Source organism: Rhinopithecus bieti, unplaced genomic scaffold, assembly GCF_001698545.2.
Source record: "Rhinopithecus bieti isolate Rb0 unplaced genomic scaffold, ASM169854v2 scaffold_23881, whole genome shotgun sequence".
NCBI lineage: Eukaryota > Metazoa > Chordata > Mammalia > Primates > Cercopithecidae > Rhinopithecus > Rhinopithecus bieti.
The window spans coordinates 1,072,671-1,095,255 of NW_016811421.1; the positions used below are offsets into that span (position 1 = coordinate 1,072,671).

General features: G+C 39.8%; 2 protein-coding genes across 3 annotated transcripts in view; one reads left to right on the forward strand and one right to left on the reverse strand.

Annotated features, from left to right (window-relative positions):
• Nucleotides 1-17,646, reverse strand: part of UMAD1 (UBAP1-MVB12-associated (UMA) domain containing 1) — a 247,701-nt gene extending 230,055 nt beyond the window's left edge. Inside the window, exons 1-2 of one of the 2 annotated variants that reach the window (XM_017893878.1) lie at nucleotides 17,531-17,646; nucleotides 16,651-16,851 (exon numbers count right to left, since the gene is read on the reverse strand). The gene's annotated coding sequence lies outside the window, so the exon portion shown is untranslated. The remainder of the gene's footprint in view (nucleotides 1-16,650; nucleotides 16,852-17,530) is intronic. The other variant, XM_017893877.1, reaches the window with a different exon arrangement.
• A 26-nt stretch (nucleotides 17,647-17,672) lies between these two features.
• RPA3 (replication protein A3) lies at nucleotides 17,673-21,405 on the forward strand. The gene is made up of 4 exons (XM_017893879.1): nucleotides 17,673-18,032; nucleotides 19,247-19,321; nucleotides 20,388-20,496; nucleotides 21,045-21,405. The coding sequence occupies exons 1-4, from the start codon at nucleotides 17,934-17,936 to the stop codon at nucleotides 21,125-21,127; spliced, it is 366 nt and encodes a 121-aa protein (XP_017749368.1). The 5' UTR covers nucleotides 17,673-17,933; the 3' UTR covers nucleotides 21,128-21,405.
• Nucleotides 21,406-22,585: the final 1,180 nt, after the last annotated feature.

A 22,585-nucleotide genomic window follows, 5' to 3' on the forward strand; every position in this document is an offset into this window, starting at 1 on the left:
TATTCAATTAGGAAAAGAGGAAGCCAAATTGTTCCTGTTTGCAGATGACATGATTGTATATTTAGAAAACCCCATCGTCTCAGCCCAAAATCTCCTTAAGCTGATATGCAACTTCAGCAAAGTCTCAGGATACAAAATCAATGTGCAAAAATCACAAGCATTCCTATAAACAAATAATTGACAGAGAGCCAACTCATGAGTGAACTCCCATTCACAATTGCTTCAAAGAGAATAAAATATCTAGGAATCCAACTTACAAGGGACGTCAAAGACCTCTTCAAGGAGAACTACAAACCACTGCTCAAGGAAATAAGAAAGAACACAAACAAATGGAAAAACATTCCATGCTCATGGATAGGAAGAATCAATATCATGAAAATGGCCATATTGCCCAAAGTAATGTATAGATTCAATGCTATCCCCATCAAGCTACCATTGACTGTCTTCACAGAATTAGAAAAAACTACTTTAAATTTCATATAGAACCAAAACAGAGCCCGTATAGCCAAGACAATCATAAGCAAAAAGAATAAAGCTGGAGGCATCACACTACCTGACTTCAAACTATATTACAAGACTAGAATAATCAAAACAGCACGGTACTGGTACCAAAATAAATATATATACCAATGGAACAGAATAGAGGCCTCAGAAATAATACCATACATCTATAACCATCTGATCTTTAACAAACCTGACAAAAACAAGCAATGGGGAAAAGAGTCCCTGTTTAATAAATGCTGTTGGGAAAATTGGCTAGCCATATGCAGAAAACTGAAACTGGACCACTCCCTTACACCTAATACAAAAATTAACTCAAGATGGATTAAAGACGTAAACTCATAAAAACCCTAGAAGAAAACTCAGGCAATACCATTCAGGACATAGGCTTAGGCAAAGACTTCATTACTAAAACACTAAAAGCAATGGCAACAGAAGCCAAAATTGACAAATGGGATCTAATTAAGCTAAAGAGCTTCTGCACAGCAAAAGACACTATCATCAGAGTGAACAGGCAACCTACAGAATGAGAGAAAATTTTTGTGATCTATCCATCTGACAAAGGGCTAATATCCAGAATCTAGAAAGAATTTAAACAAATTTACAAGCAAAAAACAACCCCATCAAAAAGTGGACAAAGGATATGAACTGACACTTCTCAAAAGAAGACATGTATGCACCCAACACACATACAAAAAAAAGCTCATCGTAACTGGTCATTAGAGAAACGCAAATCAAAACCACAATGAGATACCTTCTCATGCCAGTCAGAATGGTGATCATTAAAAAGTCAGGAAACAACAGATGCTGGAGAGGATGTGGAGAAATAGGAAGGTTTTTAACACTGTTGGTGGAAGTGTAAATTAGTTCAGCCATTGTGGAAGTCAGTGTGGCGATTCCTTAAGGATCTAGAAACAGAAATACCATTTGACCCCAACAATCCCATTACTGGGTATATACCCAAAGGATTATAAATCATGCTACTATAAAGACATATGCACACATATGTTTATTGCAGCACTGTTCACAATAGCAAAGACTTGGAACTGATCCAAATGGCCATCAATGATAGACTGGATAAAGAAAATGTGGCACATATACACCGTGGAATACTATGCAGCCATAAAAAAGAATGAGTTCATGTTCTTTGCAGGGACATGGGTGAAGTTGGAAACCATCATTCTCAGCAAACAAACACAAGAACAGAAAATCAAACACCACATGTTCTCACTCAAAAATGGGAGCTGAACAATGAGAACACATGGACATAGGGAGGCGAACATCACACACCGGGGCCTGTTGGGGGTGGAGGGCTAGGGGAGGAATAGCATTAGGAGAAATACCTAATGTAGATGACAGGTTGATGGGTGCAGCAAACCACCATGGCCCATGTATACCTATGTAACAAACCTGCATGTTCTGTACGTGTACTCCAGAACTTGAAGTACAATAAAAAAATAAAAATAAAAAAAAAATACACGAACAAGTTCTTTTCTAACAGCAAGAGACTTTACATTGTTCTTTTTTCTCCTTCAACTCATATTTCCACTCCACTTCTGCTGGCTAAGCTTAGAAACACCCTCAGAACCATGCAGCTTTTACAATGGTATATACAGAAGAATATACCATTGTATATTCAAAGTGGTGGCGGCAACCTCACTTTTAAGAGAGCCTGTCCTGGCTGGGCACAGTGGCTCACGCCTGTAATCCCATTACTTTGGGAGGCAGAGGCTGGCGGATCACCTGAGGTTGAAAGTTTGAGGCCAGCCTGACCAACATGGAGAAACCCTGTCTCTACTAAAAATACAAAATTAGCCAGGCATGATGGCACATGCCTATAATCCCAGCTACTTGGAAGGCTGAGGCAGGAGAATCACTTGAACCCGGGAGTCAGAGGTTGCAGATCACACCATGGCACTCCAGCCTGGGGAACAAGACCAAAACTCCGTCTCAAAAAAAAAAAAAAGAGAGAGAGAGAGAGCCTGTCCTAAATATATACACTTACTATATACCTACAAAAATATTTTTAAAATTAAAATACATTAAAAAAAGCGTCCTCTAATTTAATACTCCTAATCTTTTCATTCGTCCCTTAAATGTAATGTCACATCATACACATATGTAACATCCATTAAAAAGGGAAGTTATATGAGTTAATAAAACTTATCTAATATAACCTTATAGATGCTTTCAGCCAACTGAGAATTTAAATGATACTACTTTTAGCCAAAACAGCACATCTAAAATGCTTAGGAAGTTGGTGAGCTACAAATCAATTCTAGAGCATCAAGCCAGGGAGGACTCTGGAGGAATGCAAAGGGCTCCAGAGAACTTCACTGTATAGGGTTCAACAGGAGCCAAACTGAAACTTTTTATTTAATTCATTTTATTTTTTCTTGATCCTCATAATTTCAATCATTTTCTTATTGTACTGTATACTAAATTAAAGGCAGGAAAAGCTTTTTCCAAATGAGACATGTGGATTTCAAACATGAAATCCTTAAACACGATAAAGGAAATCCTAGGTGAAAGAGAATTGGGGGAAGGGCAGTCTAGTTTATTCCCACGACTGGATGACTTTTAATGGTTGGCTCTGTCTGCCATGGAGAGCAGGCCAGAGGCTTCATTTGATAATCTCAACTGCCAGCCACTCATCATTAACATGTAAGACATCTACTACCAGGAACTGTCTGGAATCATTGCTGTTACTATAATAGTAAATCCTGCTAGCATGGCAAGCATTACATAATCTGGAATTACTAATTTTCTAGAATAGAGTGGGCCCACCACATCCATAGGTCCTGCAATCCTACTATGAATCAAAAATATTCAAAAAAAAAAAGTACAATTAATACAAATTTATTTTTTCTTTTCTTTTTTCTTTTTTTTTTTTTTGAGACAGAGCTTCAATCTGTGACCCAGGCTGGGTTACGGTGGCGCAATCTTGGCTCACTGCAATCTCTGCCTCCAAGTTCAAGCGATCCTCCTGCCTCAGCCTCCCGAGTAGCTGGGATTACAGGCACCCGCCACCAAGCCTGGCTATTTTTGTATTTTTTAGTAGAGATGGGGTTTCACCATGTTGGCCAGGCTGGTCTCGCACTCCTGGCCTCAAGTGATCCACTCACCTTGGCCTCCCAAAGTGTTGGGATTACAAGCATGAGCCACCACGCCCAGCCCAAAATTTAAAATATAACTATTTACACAGAGTTAGATATTCTGAGTAATTTAGGGACAAAGTATATGGAAGGATGTACACAAGCTATATGCAAATACTATATCATTTAAGAAAAGGCACTTGAGCATCTGTGGATTTGGGTATCAGCAGGAAGTCCTGGAACCAATCCCCTAGAGATACCAAAGGACAACGGTATACTGTCTCTACAGAATAACTTCTCATATCCATATGATAAAGTTATCTTGAAAACTAACAACTTCACCTAAGACAATTTTAGAACAGAACCTCCCCTCTTGTCAGATCCTATTTCCATCACTGAACACAGATGGCCTCACTTGGGTAAAACAGACATCAAACAATTTTACTCTCCTCCATTACTTTGTAAATAAATTTGAGCCTCAAAGTATCTACTAGAGAATAGTCAGGGAAGGTTTTGGTTTTGCTGTTGATGGATTTAAGGATTTGTGTTTGTCTTCTTTTTAATTGAATGCCCTATGGTTTTCAGAATCAAGAAGGGTAGCCTAGCAGTGATAAGAAATGACTGCTTTTTTCCTCTACTGCTTCTTATTCACAATATGAAAAACAGAACAGAATAACAAAGTCTCCCCTCAATCTACTAATTTAGGGAGGAAAAATCTCATATTAAGTTAGACCAAGGTTTCTCAATCTCTCCACTCTAAGCATTCGGAATCAGATAATTCTTTGTTGTAGGAGGCTGTCCCTAGCACTGTATCATGTTTAGCAGCATCCCTGGCTTTAACCCACTAAGTGCCTTCCTATCCCCCACTGTGACAACCAAAAATGCCTGCAGACATTGCAAAATGTCTCTTAGGGGACAAAACTGCCCTAGGTTGAGAACCAAGACATTACAAGAAAGGGACTTCTTTTTCAACATTAACCACTCAGCAGCACTCTCTAGGTTAAAGACATTCCCCTAGGTCTGGGAGTGTCAGACTTCACCTGAGAACTCTCAGAATACTGCCCTTTTCTTCAGTGTGAACAATGACAGTGAATAATAAAAATGTTGTAACTCCTCTGTGTGTAAATGGGTATGATCACCTAATGTGTCATGCACTTCAGTCAGAAAACATCTTAATTTCAAGTGGTTTTTTTTTTTAATGCTATACATGTGAAAACCATAGTTTTTTTTCCTAAAGAAGGATGCTAACTACCATCCTTAGAAGATAAGATTTAGAATACAAGGTTACTGCCTTTTTGAGAGCTTAGAAACAAACTGCACTAAGAATTTATCATTTGGGTCTCAATCACTGACAAAGAAGGCAATGTACACCCTTTAGTGTTATCCTGAGTCATCTAAATTAATGACACAATGACACATTTATATGTTTTAGGAAAGTTACAAACACAACTACATAACTGCCACAAACAAACTATTTTGATTTGGGTATAAATAACACTACCATACAAGAAGAATTTCTGAAGCAACTTCATTTGGTGTTGCATTTTGAAAATGAAAATACACCTTGCAAAAGACTTCAGACAACTCTAACAAAAAGCATCTCCCTACATAAAACAAATATCTTAGGTGAGACAAACACATCTAAATAATGACCTAAGGGAGAATTAAGTCATGGGATGTGAGGTCACACCTTTTTACAACTCTCTAGAGCACTGGGGACCAAGAATAAATTTAAAAATAAAACATTATTCAGTGTGGGTCTTTAAAATACTCTATTTGCTCACTCATTTTAATGTTTACACAAAATAGGAACCATCACATTCAACATCCAAAAGAATCACTCCCTAAACTGCCAACTAAAATTATTTTGACTTTCAATGTAGCCTAACCGCATCATCAGAAGGCTTATTACTTCCTCCCCATTTAAGAACAAACTTCTTCTAACACTCAGTCATTTGTTTGTTCACTATTTAATTCATTCAACCAACATCTTTTGAGGGCCCAAAATTGGACAGGCACTGTGGTAGGCCCTAGACAAACAAAATTAGATGAGGCACTTTCTCCAAATTCAAGGAATTAACCAATCTACTTCCTGCTTCTTTATCCTATTTCTCTACCACCTCTCACAATGTCAATGGGCACAAAGCAAAGTGCTAAGTCCTGTATAAAACCAGCATCAACCATGCCTCAACATGCAAAATGTTACTCACATTCTAGTCAAAAAGTACTGCTAGCTGTCTAATGACTTGCTTCAGACTGCTGAGTAAACAAGAGAGCCAGCTGTTTTACAACAAAATGTACATAAAGAAACACACTAAAAAAAATTGGCAATAGCTCTATCAACTAAAAATGAGAGACCATATCCCAAAGTCTGAGTCAAACTTCCATGAACTTCATCATCAATGGGTATTGACCAAGAAATACAATCGACCAAGAGTGTATTTCTGTACTCAGAAATCCTATCAAAGGAATGAATAAATGGTTAAGTGAGCAAACGAGCAATAACAGGAGCATGAACCACAAAGAAGATGTGGAAAATACTTTGTCCATCCCCACTGCCTGAGCTTAATTCTAAAATACAAGAGCTATATCTACCAGAAAAAAAGACTGCCAGACATCCCACTTAAAGGAGACCCCAAAGTATTACAGGACTAGATTTCTTCCCTTCCTTCTACCCCTCCCTGACAAGATCATCTTCCACTTCCATTCAGAGATCACAGCTCTTGATAGGGAAAAGGGGAGGGAGGGAGGAGTCAGGAGGGCAATGGTTTGAATGGTGTGTAACTGCCCAAGGAGGACTCTGTCAAACAGGGTACCAGACAGGAAAAACTCTGAGCAGAGCAAAGAAAGAAGGTTGAATTTCAAGTTCAAAGAACTGTAAACTGCTCCTAATTCTTCAACTCACTCACAGACCTTAATTTTTAAAGTCTGAGTCTCGGAAGACCCAATTTCCACCCAGCAGACTCACATATGATGAGTGCCTGTTAGCCACTGGGAATTGAGTGAACCAGCAATGTGTACATCCATCTGATTTTCAGGACTAGACTCAGAAACAAGAAGCTGCCAGCAATAAAAAGTTAAGTGAGAGAGACTAAAGTAATCTGACAGTCTCTCCTTCAGTGAGAAATCACCAGAATGAGATCAACATGAGGACGGGAAAATACATACCCAAAGCAATGGCCATAGGGAAAATAATATGGACAGGAGGCAGGAAAATACTAGATAGAAGAGGGCAGTTCCCTGGCAAAGGCCCCACCCTCAAGCCTGAAAACCCGCAGCCCTAAATGGGAACAGGCATTCCTGTTTCCGTACCCGAATGCTGCCTTTTGGCCTGCTACACCCTCCATCCTGTACCCTTATAAACCCCAAACCCCAGCCAAAGAGACAAGCCACGCCCGCCCTTGTCCCATGTCCTGCAAGGAGGTTCAGGGAACTCTCCAGTTTCAACAACATCAGCTCTAGTACTAACATACACTCTTGTGGATTTGAAGATCCTTGTCCTTTCTAGTTTCTAGGTAATTTTGTAAATCTTGTATTGATTTAGCCGTATATTTTTAAAAACACGTAATCCAACATTTTTAGATGGACTGCACAGGGAGTGATTTCTCTGAATGTCTGATTTGCTATATTACCAGAAAAAACGTGCTCTGGTATTGCTTTCGGCTTTCTATTTGGTTACAGAGGGGCTGCTCAAAGGTCATGCACCTGGTTTTTTGTACCACAAATGCTCTTTTAAAAGAGCCAATATGGGGATTCTGCTAGTTGCTGAGTATAACAAATCTGACTATACATTAACCAAGATCTCAGTGAAGGTTATAATAAAGTATTGGGGAGGTACTGGGGAGGGAGAGCATTAAAGGTAAAGGTAAGTCAAGGCCAGAACCTGGAATGTCTTTCTTATATGCCATGCCACGGAGTTTGGACTTAATAGTGATGCTGGAGGAAATCACTGGATGGAGAGTTATCAGTTTGATATTTCAGGCGGACCATTCTGGGTTCAGGATGCAGAATGGCTGGATTAATAAATCAAGGTGCTTTTGGTACAAGTAACACTGCCACTTTAACCAGCTTAAACTTTGTTTTACTTATTAACTGTGGTAACAAACATATTACATACAATTTATCATTTAAACAATTTTTAAGTGTACAGTTTAGTGGCATTAGGCATATTCACGTTGTTGTGCAGCCATCACTACCATCCTCTTACAACTGAGGATCAAGCAAATAACGAGACATGAAAAGCCTACAGCAAAATCACAATGTAAAACAAAGCAGACATTACAAGAATAAAATATTATCATTACAGTAGTTTTGGGAGAAATTAACTGTCCATTTAGAATTCTATACCACAAAAAGATAATAAAACTATGCTTTGAGAACTCGAATGAAATAAACACTCAGAAAAACACAAACATGAACTGATGAAGCTGTAAAAATAAATATTAAGTAAAGAAAATGATAAATATATGGGCAATTTCAAGCATATTAACTGCATAAAGCAATAATAATGTCTAGGCAGAGTTATAAGAATGTAAATTGTGGGATTACAAGAAATCAAAACAGAACTAAATCTCTAGACAACAGCATAAAAATTGGGAAAAGGTAAATGGAGTTATAGGTTCTGTCTTGACCCAAAGTAACTTTCGACTTTAAGAGTAATATGCATGCTTCTTAGTCTGTCCATGCTGCTGTAACAAAATACCATAAATTAGGTAACTTATAAACAGAAATTTACTTCCCACAGTCCTGGAGGCTGGAAGGTGTAAGATCAAAGCTCCAGTATATTCGGTGTCTGATGAATGCCCACTTTCTGGTTCACAGACAGCCATCTTTTCACTATAATTTCATATGGTAGAAGGAGCAAGGGATCTCTCTGACTCTTTTATAAGGGCATGAACCCAATTCATGTGCCCTCTCAAAGGCCCTACCTCCTAATACTATATGCCATCACCTTGGGGTTAGGATTTCAGCATATGAATTGGGTGGGGGGAGAGACAAACTTTCGGACCATGGTGGCAGGTTAAAATTTGTACGGTGGCCCCCCTCCCAAAAATATATGATGTATAACATTCAAATTAACACAGACTGATAAAGAAGAAAAAAGTAACAAAAAAAATCAATGCAAAAGAAGGCAAGAAAGGAAAAAATAACAACAAAACAGAACACATCGGAAGCAAAAAATTACATGGAAATTAATCCTGCTATGGTTTGAAAATGTTCCCCAAAGTTCATGTGTTGAAAACTTAATTGTCAATGCAACAGTGTTGAGAGCTGGGACCTATAAAAGGTAACCAGGTTATGAGAGCTCTGCCCTCATAAATGGATTAATGCCATTATAGCTAGAGTGGGTTAGTTACTGGGGAAGTGGGTTCCTGAAAAAAAGTTTAGTCTCCTTCCCTTACATTTCTCTCATGGTCTCTTGCCTTTCTGTCTACCTTATAACAAGCTCTTGCCAGATGTGGGCCCCTGGACCTTGGACATCCAAGCCTCCAGAACTATAAGACATCCTTTTTTTTTTTTTGAGATGGAATCTTGCTCTTGTTACCCAGGCTAGAGTGCAGTGACGCAACCTCCGCTCACCGCAACCTCCACTTCCTGGGTTCAAGCGATTCTCCTGCCTCAGCCTCCTGAGTAGCTGGGATTACAGGCACCTGCCACCAAGCCTGGCTAATTTTTGTACTTTTAGTAGAGATGGAGTTTCATCACGTTGGCCAGGCTGGTTTCGAACTCCTGACCTCAGGTGATCCACCCACCTCGGCCTCCCAAAGTGCTGAGATTACACGTGTGAGCCACGGCGCCCGGCCTTTTTTTTTCATTGTTTTTGGAGACAGGGTCTCACTCTGTCGCCCAGGCTAGAGCACAGTGACACAATCTTACCTCACTGCAACCTCCACCTCCTGAACTCAAGCCATCCTCCCACCTCAGCCTCCCAAGTAGCTAGGACCACAGGCACACACGCCACCATGCCCAGCTAATTTTTGTATTTTTTGAAGAGATGGGGTTTCACCATGTTGCCCAGGCTGGTCTCTAACTCCTGAATTCAAATGATCTACCCACCTCGGCCTCGCAAATTCCTGGGATTACAGGAGTGAGCCAGTTCCCCTGCCAATTTTATTTTCTGTATAAATTACCCAGTCTGGGGTATTCTGTAATAGCAACACTACATAGACTAAGACAAATCATAATACATAAGTAGCCACAATAAATATAAATGGACAAAAGACAGAAAAAACAAATCTCCAGCTATATGCACTATTTACAAGACAGAAAACCTAAAACATAAGAATACAAAAAAAGTTAAAGCTGTCAGGCCAGCACAAACACAAATAACAGAAGGGCCACACAAGTATAAAGTCTAAGGTTTACTGGAGAAAACTTAAGCAGAGAAATAGCAAATCACTCATGATCTGTCAAACACTAGTGCTCTCTTAGAAAGGAATCCATTCCCCATACATCTAGGCAATTATGTCCTAATGGAAATCTGATTTAGAAGGAAGTGACTTCTTGAAGAAGAAGGGGGCCAGCCACTGGAGCCCACTGGCTGGTATCAGCCTGTTTTTACCTTCAGTTGAGCCCTGCCAGGCCAGCTGTCAGCTAAGCCACAAAAGAAATGAGAAAATGAACATACAGGCCCATGGGTCTTGTCTCCCCTAGGTGAGATATAGGATAGAAAAAGATAAAACAAATAAATTCTAACCGAAAGACAGCTAGCATGTCTATAATAGTAGCAAACAACAACAACAAAAACTTTAAAGCCAGGCCAGGCACAGTGACTCACACCTGTAGTCCTAGCACTCTGGGAGGCCGGGGAGGGAGGCCTGCTTGAGCCTAGCAGTTAAGGACCAGCCTGGGCAACAAAGCAAGAACCCGTCTCTACAAAAAAGAAAGATTTTTTTTTTTTTTTTTAATTAGCTGGGTGTGATGGCACGTGCTTGTAGTCCCAACTACTTGGGAAGCTGAGGAGAGATCACTTGAGCTCAGGAGTTCAAGGCTGCAGTGCACCACAATCACACCACTGCACCCCAGCCTCAGCAACAGACTAAGACCCTGTCTCTTAAAGAAATGTATCTATATAGCAAAAGTTATCAGGGCTTCAAGGAGAAATTTGACAATGCTACCATCTATAGGCTATGTCATATATTTATCAATGATTGAGACAAGCAGACAAAAAGATAACAGAATTATGTGAACACTGCAATTTACACACTGGATCCAACAACTAGAAAATACATTTTTTTGCCAAGCACACATGAAAAATTGTTCATGTTCCTAATAAGCCTTAAAGCAAGCCTCACATAATTTCAAAGAATTAGTCTCATATAATTTCAAAGAATGAGACCAACGATACCCTCAGATTATAATGCAATTTCATTGGGAATTATCAAAATAACTTTAATAAAACCTATATATTTTGAAACAAAAATAATGCATGGGTCAAAAGAGAAATATGCTGGAAACTAGAAAATACTTAGAACTTAATGTACATCTATTTATAAAAACTTGTGGGAAATGTCTAAAGCTCTAGTCAAAGGTAACTATAGCAGATCTAAAAGGTTTTATAGCTGAACACTACCAAACACTCGATAGATAATTTCAGTTTTATATGCAATGTTGGAGAATAAATAAAAGAAACACTCCACACTAATTTCACAAAACTAGTATAACTGATATGGACAGGCGGCAGAAGGGTGGGGTCCCTGGCGAGGGCTTCACCCTCAAGCCTGGACCCACAGCCCTAAATGTGAACAGGCTGTTTTTGCACCCAAATGTTGCCTTTTGGCCCACTATGTCCCCCTATTCTGTGCCCATATAAACCCCAAACCCCTCCACGAGCAGAAGAGTGGCAGAGCAGCAGAATGGCGCAGCAGAGGAGAGAAGAGAGGAAGCATCTGAGTGTCGAGGGGAGTTTGGCTGGGGACAGTGAGGGAGGAGATTGGTCATGGGAAGATCATCTTCCCACTCCTTCCCCTCTCCAGCTCCCCATCTATATTAGTTCATTTTCATACTGCTGGTAAAGACATACCCGAGACAGGGTAATTTACAAAGAAAAAGGAGTTTAATGGACTCACAGTTCCACGTGGCTGGGGAGGCCTCACAATCATGGCAGAAAGCAAAAGGTACATCTTACATGGCGTTAGACAAGAGAGGATAAAAAAAAAATCAAGTGAAAGGGGTTTCCCCTTATAAAACCATTAGATCTCATAAGACTTATGCACTACCATAAGAACACTATGGGGGAAACTGTCCCCATGATTCAGTTCTCTCTCATCGAGTCCCTCCCACAACACATGGGAATTATGGGAGCTACAATTCAAGATGAGATTTGAGTGAGGACACAGCCAAACCATATCACCATCCCACTGAGAGCCACCTCCATCACTCAATAAAATGTCCACATTCACCATCTTTCAAGTCCATGTGACCTGATTCCTCCTGGACGCTAGACAAGAATTCAGGATGCACTGGGTGCAGAAACCCAAAAAGGCTGTCACACTGACTCCACTGAGCTATTTAACACTTAAGTCATTCCCAGACGGCAGGGCTAAAAGAGCACTGTAACGTCCCTAGACACTGCTGTGGGGCCGGAGGCCAAAATCACTCACCCCAGCTCCTGCACCTGCTCACCTGCATACTCCCCCTCCCATCAGATATTTGAGTTCATGGCAGCAAACAAGTCACACTCTGGTTACAAGTCCCACAAAGGGGTCCAGGGAATTATCCTGTCTCATAACCATAATGTCAAATTTTGACAAGGAATATACAAAAAAGGAAAATTACAGACCAATCTCACTCATGAACATGGATTTTAAAAAATCCTAAACAAATCACAAATCCACAACAGCAAATCAAATTCAGGAATATATAATAAAAGACAATATATCATAATCAAACTTCCAGGAATGTGAGCTTGGTTCAAACACTGAAATATATATACTCATTTCAATCATCTCAATTAAGGCAAAAAAATGCATTTCATCAAATTCCATAACCATTCAATTAAAACGCTTATCAAACTAGGAATAGAAGGAAAATTCCTTAACCTAATAAACAGAAATTCAAGTTGGGAAGGACTTCGTGAAATGCTCCTTAAACCAAGCTGAATCTCATGGAGGTATACTCTTGCCTGTCCACTTCTCTGCCACATGAAATGTGGATTTACTTGATAGCTGAATCTCCATCACTTACCTGGCCTATGAGGTAACCATAAATATGGAAATAGATATTGAACATAGAAGTACAGAAAGACAGAAAGAACCTGGGGCCCTGAGTCTTAGTGGCAATACCACATAAGTACTAAGTTGCACAGCTGTGGACTTCTTTCACATGTAAGAATAAGCATTTGTGCATTAAAGATACTTTTGTTTATGCAGCCAGACTCCATCTTGACTTAAACACTTTCTATTCAAAATGGTACTGAAGGCTCTATCCCAGGCAAAAGGTAAGAAAAATACATAAAATATGTAAGAATGCTTAAGAAACAAAACTATAATTATTCAAATATGAACAGAAAATTCCAAAAAAACTGATAGAAAATTCTTAAAACGGCATTTCTATATACTAAAACAATCAGTTAAAATCTTTAATTTAAAATATGATACCATTCATAATAGCAACACAAAAAAGGTATCTAGGAATAAATCTAAGCTAAAAGTCAAAATTTTTATGTAGAAAAGTATGAGACTTTTTGGAAAGATTTTAAGGGACCAAAATGGCTCAAGAATAGTAAAGTTGACATTCAGCTGTTACTTTTCCTGAAATACTTCCAAGGATTCAATGCAGTTTTGATCCAAATTCCAACACAGTTTTTCATGGAAATTCGTAAGCTACATTCTATATGGAACAGCAAAGAGATAAAAATAACCAAGACATTCCTGGGAACACAGCCCCAGACATCAAAAGTTATGATAAGGCTACACTATTAAAGAAAATAGGTTGTGGTTCAGGGACAGAAAAATAGATCCATAGAACAGAATTGACTCCACACATATCTGTAAACTTAAGGTGACAAGTGAAGGTCAGTGGCAAAAAGGTGATACAGTCAAATCACATTAGGACAATTGAAATTAAAACAAAACAAAGAGATTGAAAACCTATCTGACAAAATACATGAAAAGTGAATTCTAGATGATGGACTATTAAATATGAAAGGAAAACTCTAAAACTTTAGGAAAATAAAATACCTTTAAGAGTATGTATGAAAGAATTCGTAAGTGAGATTTTAATGGACTTTTCTCCTACATTAAACTTAAGGGGAAAAGGTTTAACTGTATTAAAAGAGGTCTTTCTACTTAAAAAAAAAAAAAAGGACAGAATGAAGGAAGGAAATGGAAAGACAGGTCAAAAACGGACAACACTTGTACCATTACAATATCCCACTCATACAAAGCTGTTAAAAGTCAGTAAGAAAAAGAAAAATCAAGGAATAAAAGACAAACATAAATAGCCAATAAAAATCTGAAAAGATGTTCAACCTTATCAGTAATCAGGGAATGCAAATTAGGGTCACGACAAAAAAACATTTCATATCCATCAAATTGGGGGAAAAAACTTCAAGGGTTGCCAAGAATATACGATAACTGTAACTCTCTTATAGTCCAGGTAAGATGGTAAACTGGTACCACCATTTGGGGAAATCATTTTTTTAATTCTAGTGGCAGAAATCCAAGTTACCCCAACTTACCGGTGGCCTATCCTTACGGGTCAGTAGCAATTTCAGTCCTTGCCTCCTCAGAAGAAAAATTTGACTGAGGGGCATAAAGCAGAAAAAGAGACCTTGGCAAGTTCCAGAGCAGGAATGGAAGTTTACTTAAAAAGGCATTAAAACAGGAAAGAAAAAAGGGTGTGCTTGTTAGAAACATAAGCAGGAATGTGAAGGTTAAAGAGAGAAGGTCAAGTATCCCACTTAACAGTTGATCCTAACTTTTTTTTTTTTTATTTTTTTGAGACGGAGTCTCGCTCTGCGGCCCAGACTGGAGTGCAGTGGCATGATCTCGGCTCACTGCAAGTTCCGCCTCCCGGGTTCACGCCATTCTCCTGCCTCAGCCTCCCGAGTAGCTGGGACTACAGGTGCCCGCCACCACGCCCGGCTAATTTTTTGTGTATTTAGTAGAGACAGGGTTTCACCATGTTGACCAGGTTGGTCTTGAACTTCAGATCTGAGGTGATCTACCCGCCTCGGCCTCCCAAAGTTCTGGGATTACAGGTGTGAGCCACTGCGCCGGGCCCAATGCTAGGAGTTTTATAAGTTTGTCTCTTTCCCATGGTTCTTCCCTTAGGATAGGCTGCCCGCAGGCACAGAGCCCTCCTTAGCTTTCCCATGGTTCTTCCCTTAGGATAGGCTGCCCGCAGGCACAGAGCCCTCCTTAGCTTTCCCATGGTTCTTCCCTTAGGATAGGCTGCCCGCAGGCACAGAGCCCTCCTTAGCCTTGGGAAGTGTTTTTAGGAAGTTACACGCACGCCCATCTGAGGCTTTCTTCCTTTTTTCCGGTGGAGTGTACCTGGAAGATCATACTTTCATACTTTACCATCTTTGTCTCTTAATATGCATGCCCAGGAAGCTGTTTCTCCCTCGGGTCTACATTCAATTAACATTTTGATAACAGGTGTGGACCATCAGGAAATGGCCTCTCCCTGGCGCTGCCGAATTGTCATTTTTAGAGAAGCAAATTCGATAACTGCCAAACCATCACCCGACATTTCTAGTGGGTTGGGGCTCAGCCCACTACTGCCCCGCTCATGCCTACCTGTAACAAAATAAAAATATGCTCTACATACATTCATCAATATAGGCGAATCTCAAAAACAAACAAAAGAAACAAGTCAGAAGATATATACGTTTCTATTTATATAAAAGTCAAAGATTGGCAATATTAAACAACATACCATTTAGAAATGCTTGCATGTGTAATAAAACTATGTAGAAAGGCTTAGGAAGCTTAACACAAATTTCAAGATAGTGTTTACTTAAGGCTGTAGCAAGAAGGGCTTAACTGGGGAAGTGCAAACTGGTAAAATTTACTGGTAACTGGTAAAGTTCCATTTCTTCAGCTGAATGACAGGCCCTATGGATTCACTTCATTTCTCTCAAAACTACGCAAATCGGCTAGCTATACTTTTCTCTGTACATCATATATTTTGTAATATTTTAAGTGACTCAAAAATATGCAAAAAAAACTTTTAAATTATCTTCTTGCTCATCTCCCTGTTTTAAAAGAAAGCCTTTGCTTAAAAGTGGTCGTTTTCACTGCAAGTAAACAATGACATTAACATCTGGTACTCTCAGGACTGCTCTTCAAAAAAAAAATCGCTATTACAGGGTGCGTACCAAGGCTCACACCTGTAATCCCAGTACTTCGGGAGAGAGAGAGGGGAGGGAGGGATCGCTTGAGCCCAGGAGTTTGAGATAAGCTTGGTCAACATGGCGAGGCCCCATCTGTACAAAAAATATATATATATGTATTTATTAGCTGGGTGTGGTGGTATGTGCTTATAGTCCCAGCTACTTGCAGGCTGAGGTGAGAGGATCGCTTAAGCCTAGGAGTTAAAGGCTACAGTGAGCTATGAGCATGCCACTGCACTCCAGTCTGGGTGACAGAGCAAGATCTTGCCTAAAAAAAAAAAATGCTATTAAAGACATTCATGTGTGTACTCTCCCCTATATAATGCACATCAACTTGCTTTGCAAAACAATGCTAAAGTACAAAAGACTTAAAGCTTTAATACAAAATGGACTTTATTGACTTGTACCAATACAACCACAACTTTTTTATACACCACTGACACACATTCTACATCTGTTTAATGAAATCCTTTAAACTACTGTTAGTAAAACTAAGACAAACCTATTAAGTGCTAAGTAAACACTAAGGGAGACTATCATTTAATTATCGTACATGAGATTCCAATCTTAAATTGCCACATCAAGTCTCAAATCGGATCTTTTTTGCTTAAGGGAATTTGAACGATGACAATTCTGTAACTTTGGGCAAATTCACACTCAGTTTCCACAAAGTTATAATACCCAATTAAAACTTCTGTCCAATTTCCACAGTACCGTTTGAAGGTATTTTTATGCGCATTCATTCTAGAATATTCCTGGCAAGGCCACCGGCTTCGGGTCACAAGATGAGCCAGGGACAGATTGGAGACTAACCCCAATCTCCCAGGAATCGGTTATCTTCCAGACCTCCAGATCGCCCTCCAGAGTCTCGCAGTGTGGAGGGCAACGACAGAAAGACTGCTGAGGGGGTTTAAACTGTTGAGTCAAACATAGGGCCAAAAGTTAGAGTCAACTGGGACCTTGCAAATCATTCCGCCTAACCCTTCGTTTTGCCGATGGGGAAAATACGCCTCACAAGGGGGAACCTTAGCTCGGGGAACACTAACTCGGGGTCTACAACGATTTAAGCTTGTCTCATCTGGTAGTGGCCAGTAGTCCTTCTCCGTTACCCATCCTTAAGTGCTTCTATTGGCTGCCAACACGGAGGAGGTAGCGGGGTGAGAGAACCGGCACCTCCGCAGTATGGCCAGGTTGGGCTAAAAAACGTCTTAGAAGTAATCGAGTCACTCTCTTCTTACAGGTGGAGAAACTGGAAAAAGTAGAGTGACGCAGCGAAGGGAGTAAATCGACCCTCAGTCAACAAGTGGCAAAAGCCCGAAGAAAGTGATCAAGAGCACTGATGACCCCTCTCCCCATCTCCAAGGGGGCGGGTATCACAACCCCGACGCCACACCACATAGCATTCAGCAAAACTCCCGCGCCTCCCACGCAGAACCGGGAAGAGGGAAGGCGGGGCAACAGTAACAGCTGGTACGCAGCACCCACAGCACCGCGGCAGCAGCTGGTACCGAAATCCCGCCTAGCTCTTTTGACTCTGTCCGCGGGAAGAATGGGGTAATAGTAAGGCTGCGGCGCCTCCCGCGAGAAGAGGTACCTGAGGCACGCGCCGCAGTCCCCCGCCGCACCGGCACCGGAGCTCCACACCCCACTTCCGGGGTCAAGTCACCGCCGAGAATCCTGTGATCGCAGAAGAGTAGCCTCAGGTTCCGCCCCTATCCAAGCCCCGCCTCCACTGCCTCTCGCCCTGTATCAGGCAACTTCCAGGACGCCGTGCGTCACTAAGCAGCCAGTCTCCACTTCCGGACGCATCCCGCCCCTTCTCCACCCCTTTCAGAGACAGCGCGATTGCGATTTAGGTTTCCGCGCATTTAATTGGCGAAGCTGGAGGGCTAGTCTTCGCTGATTGGTGCCGGGAAATCTGCCCCATAGACACCCGCGGGGCGCACAGTTTCAGTAGTCCGTGGGTTTCCCGCCAGCTGAAATCTTGGACCATAATCATGGTGGACACGATGGAGTTACCGAGGTCGCGCATCAACGCCGGCATGCTAGCTCAGTTCATCGACAAGCCTGTCTGCTTCGTAGGGAGGCTGGAAAAGGTATGCGGGTTCGCAGTCATGGGCTCCCCTGTCCGTAGCTGGAGGGAGGGACCCCGTGACCGCCTTGGTGGCGAATTCTGAGTGGATAACGGGGGATGAAAAAGGACGGTAAGCCTCAGATCACTGCGCTCCCGAATCCTGTATTTTGCAAAAGGAGACTTTTTGGAAATTCTTTAGCCGTTGTAGCCCCATTTTGGCGCCTCTTTTGTGACACGGAAACAAGGTGTTTTCAGATGCTCTGCGTTCTAAATTACAGTGCCCGTCGCCTCCGTTCTGGCCGTGCTTACATAAAGGAAATTATAAACACGACTCCCATATCTACCTTCAGATTTCTTAGTTTACTCAGACGTGATGGACGCCGACAAAACTAATCCGCTGGTTTCCTTCTCTTCTGAAATTACTTCTTTTTGCAAACCTCCTTTCCTCGTAATCGCTTCTCTGTAAAACATGCCTTGACTGTCCGCTTTGGGTCCCGTAGTAGCGAGTTATCTAACCCCACTATTACAGTGAAGTTCCCTCATTCTACAGGTGAGAAACAGGCCCAAAGTCTTGGAATCAGTGACCTGAAAAGCTGAGGAAAAGAAAACCGTTATATAAAGACTTATTTAGTAGCTCATTTCATCCACACTTCCTTCTCCTTAAATGAGTGTTGGAATGACTTCCCAAGTAGGGAGACTGAGTATGAGTGGTAGGTGGTTGACTAAAATGCTCAGAAACTCAGCAAGTGGCGAAGGTAGCATTCAAACGCGATCTGACAGCGCTCTTTACAGCTGCTTCTCAGGAGTAGGACACAGATATTCTAGCAACCAGTTCTCCTTTTACTTCATCATGCCTGATTTTTAAAACATACCCTCCATGGGGTATGTGCTAAATCATGAGTGCCAGCAGCTTTCACTTTTCGATAGGGTGGGCTTCCTTTGATCTGTTATTAGAATAGGGTTGCCATATTTAGCAAATACAGAACCTACTTACACACTACAAAAAAAAAAAATCCTTGTTTATCTGAGATTCAAAATTAACTGTGTTCCATGAAGAGATTTGGTAACATAAGATTATAATTTGAACTAATAAGTTGAATAAACTGAATGAATAGAACAAATAAATTGTTCAAAAAACAGTTGATTTGTGCTCAACTAAGGATCAATGTACTCATCTTTTGTCAAACTTTTTTGTTGTCGTTTCAGTGAGATTTTAATCTTATGTTTCGTTTTTAGATTCATCCCACTGGAAAAATGTTTATTCTTTCAGATGGAGAAGGAAAAAATGGAACCATCGAGTTGACGGAACCCGTATGTTTAAATATTAATAAGTCTCATATATATTATAGTTAATTCATCTGGATTTGGTTTGTTGCCGATGTTTCTAATTTTTTGGAATGAATTTAAAAAGAATGAGCTGGTAAAATGTCCCTGGCTCTAAAATTAAATTCTTGTACTATTCTCTCATTATATTTCCTTTTACATTTTTAACCAATGATTTTTTGGGTTTCATGATTTTGAACATATCCCATAAATACTGGATAACAATTCTCATTCCTTATGAAAGACCATAAAATCACATAAGAAAAATTTAAATTGCTTTTTTCTTCCTCAAGAGATTTTTTGTTTTGTTTTTGTTTTTTATTTTGAGACAGGGTCTCACTCTGTTGCCCCAGGTGGAATGCAGTGCCACCATTGTAGCTCACTGCAGCCTTAGCCTCCCGAGATCAAGTTGCTCCCATCTTAGCCTCCCCAGTAGCTGGGACTACAGGCATGCTCAACCATGCCTGGCTAATTTTTGTTTTGTTTTGTTTTTCGTAGAGATGGAGTCTTCCTATGTTGCTCAGGCTGGTCTTGAACTCTTGGTCTCAGGCAATCCTCCTGCCTCGACCAGCCCCTCAAGAGTTTTAAATCTTATTTTCTATTTTTGTTCATATATTTCAGTTTTTACTTATTTATTTTGCATTTTATGTTTAACATACTTAAAACTTGTTTTGGCATTTTGTCAAGACAAATCCATATGCTATTTGGTTAATGTATACAGAACACATTGTGAAATACAGATTATAGAAGATTCCTCTCATAGGAAATTACTGCTTATAGAAATGCTGGACATTTTCAATAGTGATTTTGGCTTTAACTTGAATTGTAGCTTTGGACTTGAAGCTACTACTAAATGTAACAGGAATGTTAACATGCTGACAGTTAAGTACTCAAACATTTGTTAACAAGTTACATTTTAACTTTTGCATTGGTAATTTTTAAAATTACTTTGTTACTTGAAGTGAAAGATTAGTAACCTGTGTAACAGTTTTCCAAATTAATTGTCAACTGAAAATGTGATAACACCAAATTGATGTCTTGTTCTGTGTCTTAGCTTGATGAAGAAATCTCTGGAATTATGGAAGTGGTTGGAAAAGTAACCGCCAAGGCCACCATCTTGTGTACATCTTATGTCCAATTTAAAGAAGATAATCATCCTTTTGGTAAATAAAGCATTCTAGTATTGACTGGTTTTATGTAATTAGCAGGAAAACTTTTTATTTTTAATTTGATATATATTGGTCTAGAGATTTAGTACTGCTATATTTTCAATTTCTATGGAATTTTGTGATCCTAAAGGAAAATGGGGGTACATTTTGTTTTGACCTGCTTTTAAGTAGTGCTTATATATGTAAGAAACTCAGTAAAGATTAATTAATATTTGTCGAAAGATAATATTTTAATATAACAAAATAGTATTAGTTTTTTTGTTGTAATATATGAATTGAAGGAACTGAATAATGCATAACACCCAAACACTACCAGGCAGAAACTGCCTGTATAATGAACATCAAAATGGATGGTACTCCCATGTCTTTTTTTTTTTTTTGGCATCACAGTTAAATACAAGAATCCATAATCCATATCTCCATTTCTAGAAATTCACTTCCAAAAGGGTAAGAAAAAGGAAATAGGTAAAAATATCTTAGATAATAATTGATGTTACAACTTTCCACTGTAGATTAAATGTTTGCTTAAATGTTTCTTTCAGATCTTGGACTTTACAATGAAGCTGTGAAAATTATCCATGAGTTCCCTCAGTTTTATCCTTTAGGGATTGTGCAAAATGATTGATCGTGATGGATTTTCATACAATTGCAAATGAGCTATATTAAAGACTATTAAAGGAAGCCCCTCTTGTTTGAGGGAGAGATTTCTGTGCTTTCTCATATTTAACTTACTCTTTTAAGATATTCCAACCTAGAGTTTTGATGGAACTGATATATTGACAGTTCTCACCTAAGTCCTTTTATAAAGAATTGCTACTCCAATATATGGTCAGATTAGATGCAAGAATAAAGCAGTTGTCTGAGTTTAGGTTTCTATTTTATTAATAAAAACTAAAATGGTACATACTATTGGTCTTTTCATTTTCATTGTTTTAGTCGTGTATTCAAGCACAAACTTGAAATTTCATAGCTGTAAGGTCAAGATTTAGACCTACCAAATAAAACCTTGGGTCAGCAGTGTTAAGGATTTACTCACCTTTTCCCAAACTATACCATGATAATTATTTCCTTGATACTCTACTTATAAAATGAATTAGATGATATTAAAAAGGCAAACAGAGACTGGGTGCAGTAGCTTACTCCTGTAATCCCAATACTTTGCAAAGCCAAGGCGGGTGGATCACCTAAGGTCAGGATTTCGAGACCAGCCTCACCAATATAATGAAACCCCATCTCTATTAAAAATACAAAAATTAGCTGGGCGTGGCGGCAGGCACCTGTAATCTCAGCTACTCAGGAGACTGAGACAGGAGAATCGCTTGAACCCAGGAGGCAGAGGTTGCAGTGAGCCGAGATCGTGCCATTGTACTCCAGCCTGGGCAACAAGAGCGAAACTCCATCTCAAGAAAAGGCAAACAGAATCTTACATCTTCTGTAATTTGTGAAGTATCTCTTTTTCTGGCTTGGTTTGGTTTTGTTTTTGTAGAGACAGGATCTCACTCTGTTGCCCAGGCTGCAATACAGTGGTACAATCATGGCTCACTGCAGCCTTGAACTTCTGGGCTCAGCCTCCCGAGTAGCTCAGACTACAGGTGGGCGCTACCACACACAGCTAGGTTTTCCTAAATTTCTGTCTAGAGATGAGGTCTCACTGTGTTTCCCAGGCTGGACTCAAACGCCTAGCCTCAAGCAATCCTACGGCCTTAGCCTCCCAAAGTGTTGGGATTACATGCCCGGCCTTCCTGGGTTTTAAAACATTTACTAAATTCCAAACAAGGAATATATGGTCATTGAAAGAGTTGATGGAATCATTTGACTTTTTTATTCTTTTTTTCTTCTTTTCAACTGTCATTATCTTTAGTATGGAATTTCTCCCTAGCACCATGTTGGAGGTGAGCAGGGAAGATGTGGCAGGTTTGGAATAAGGTAGTATAGAATAACTGATGACCTGTGTGGCCAGTTAGGTTTTATGGCTTGACCCATTGTCTTGAATAAGGAAATAAAATAATTCTAAATCCATATAGATTACTATATACCAAAAATATTTAGTTTTAATTAGTATAATCTTAAATTTCAACTTCTG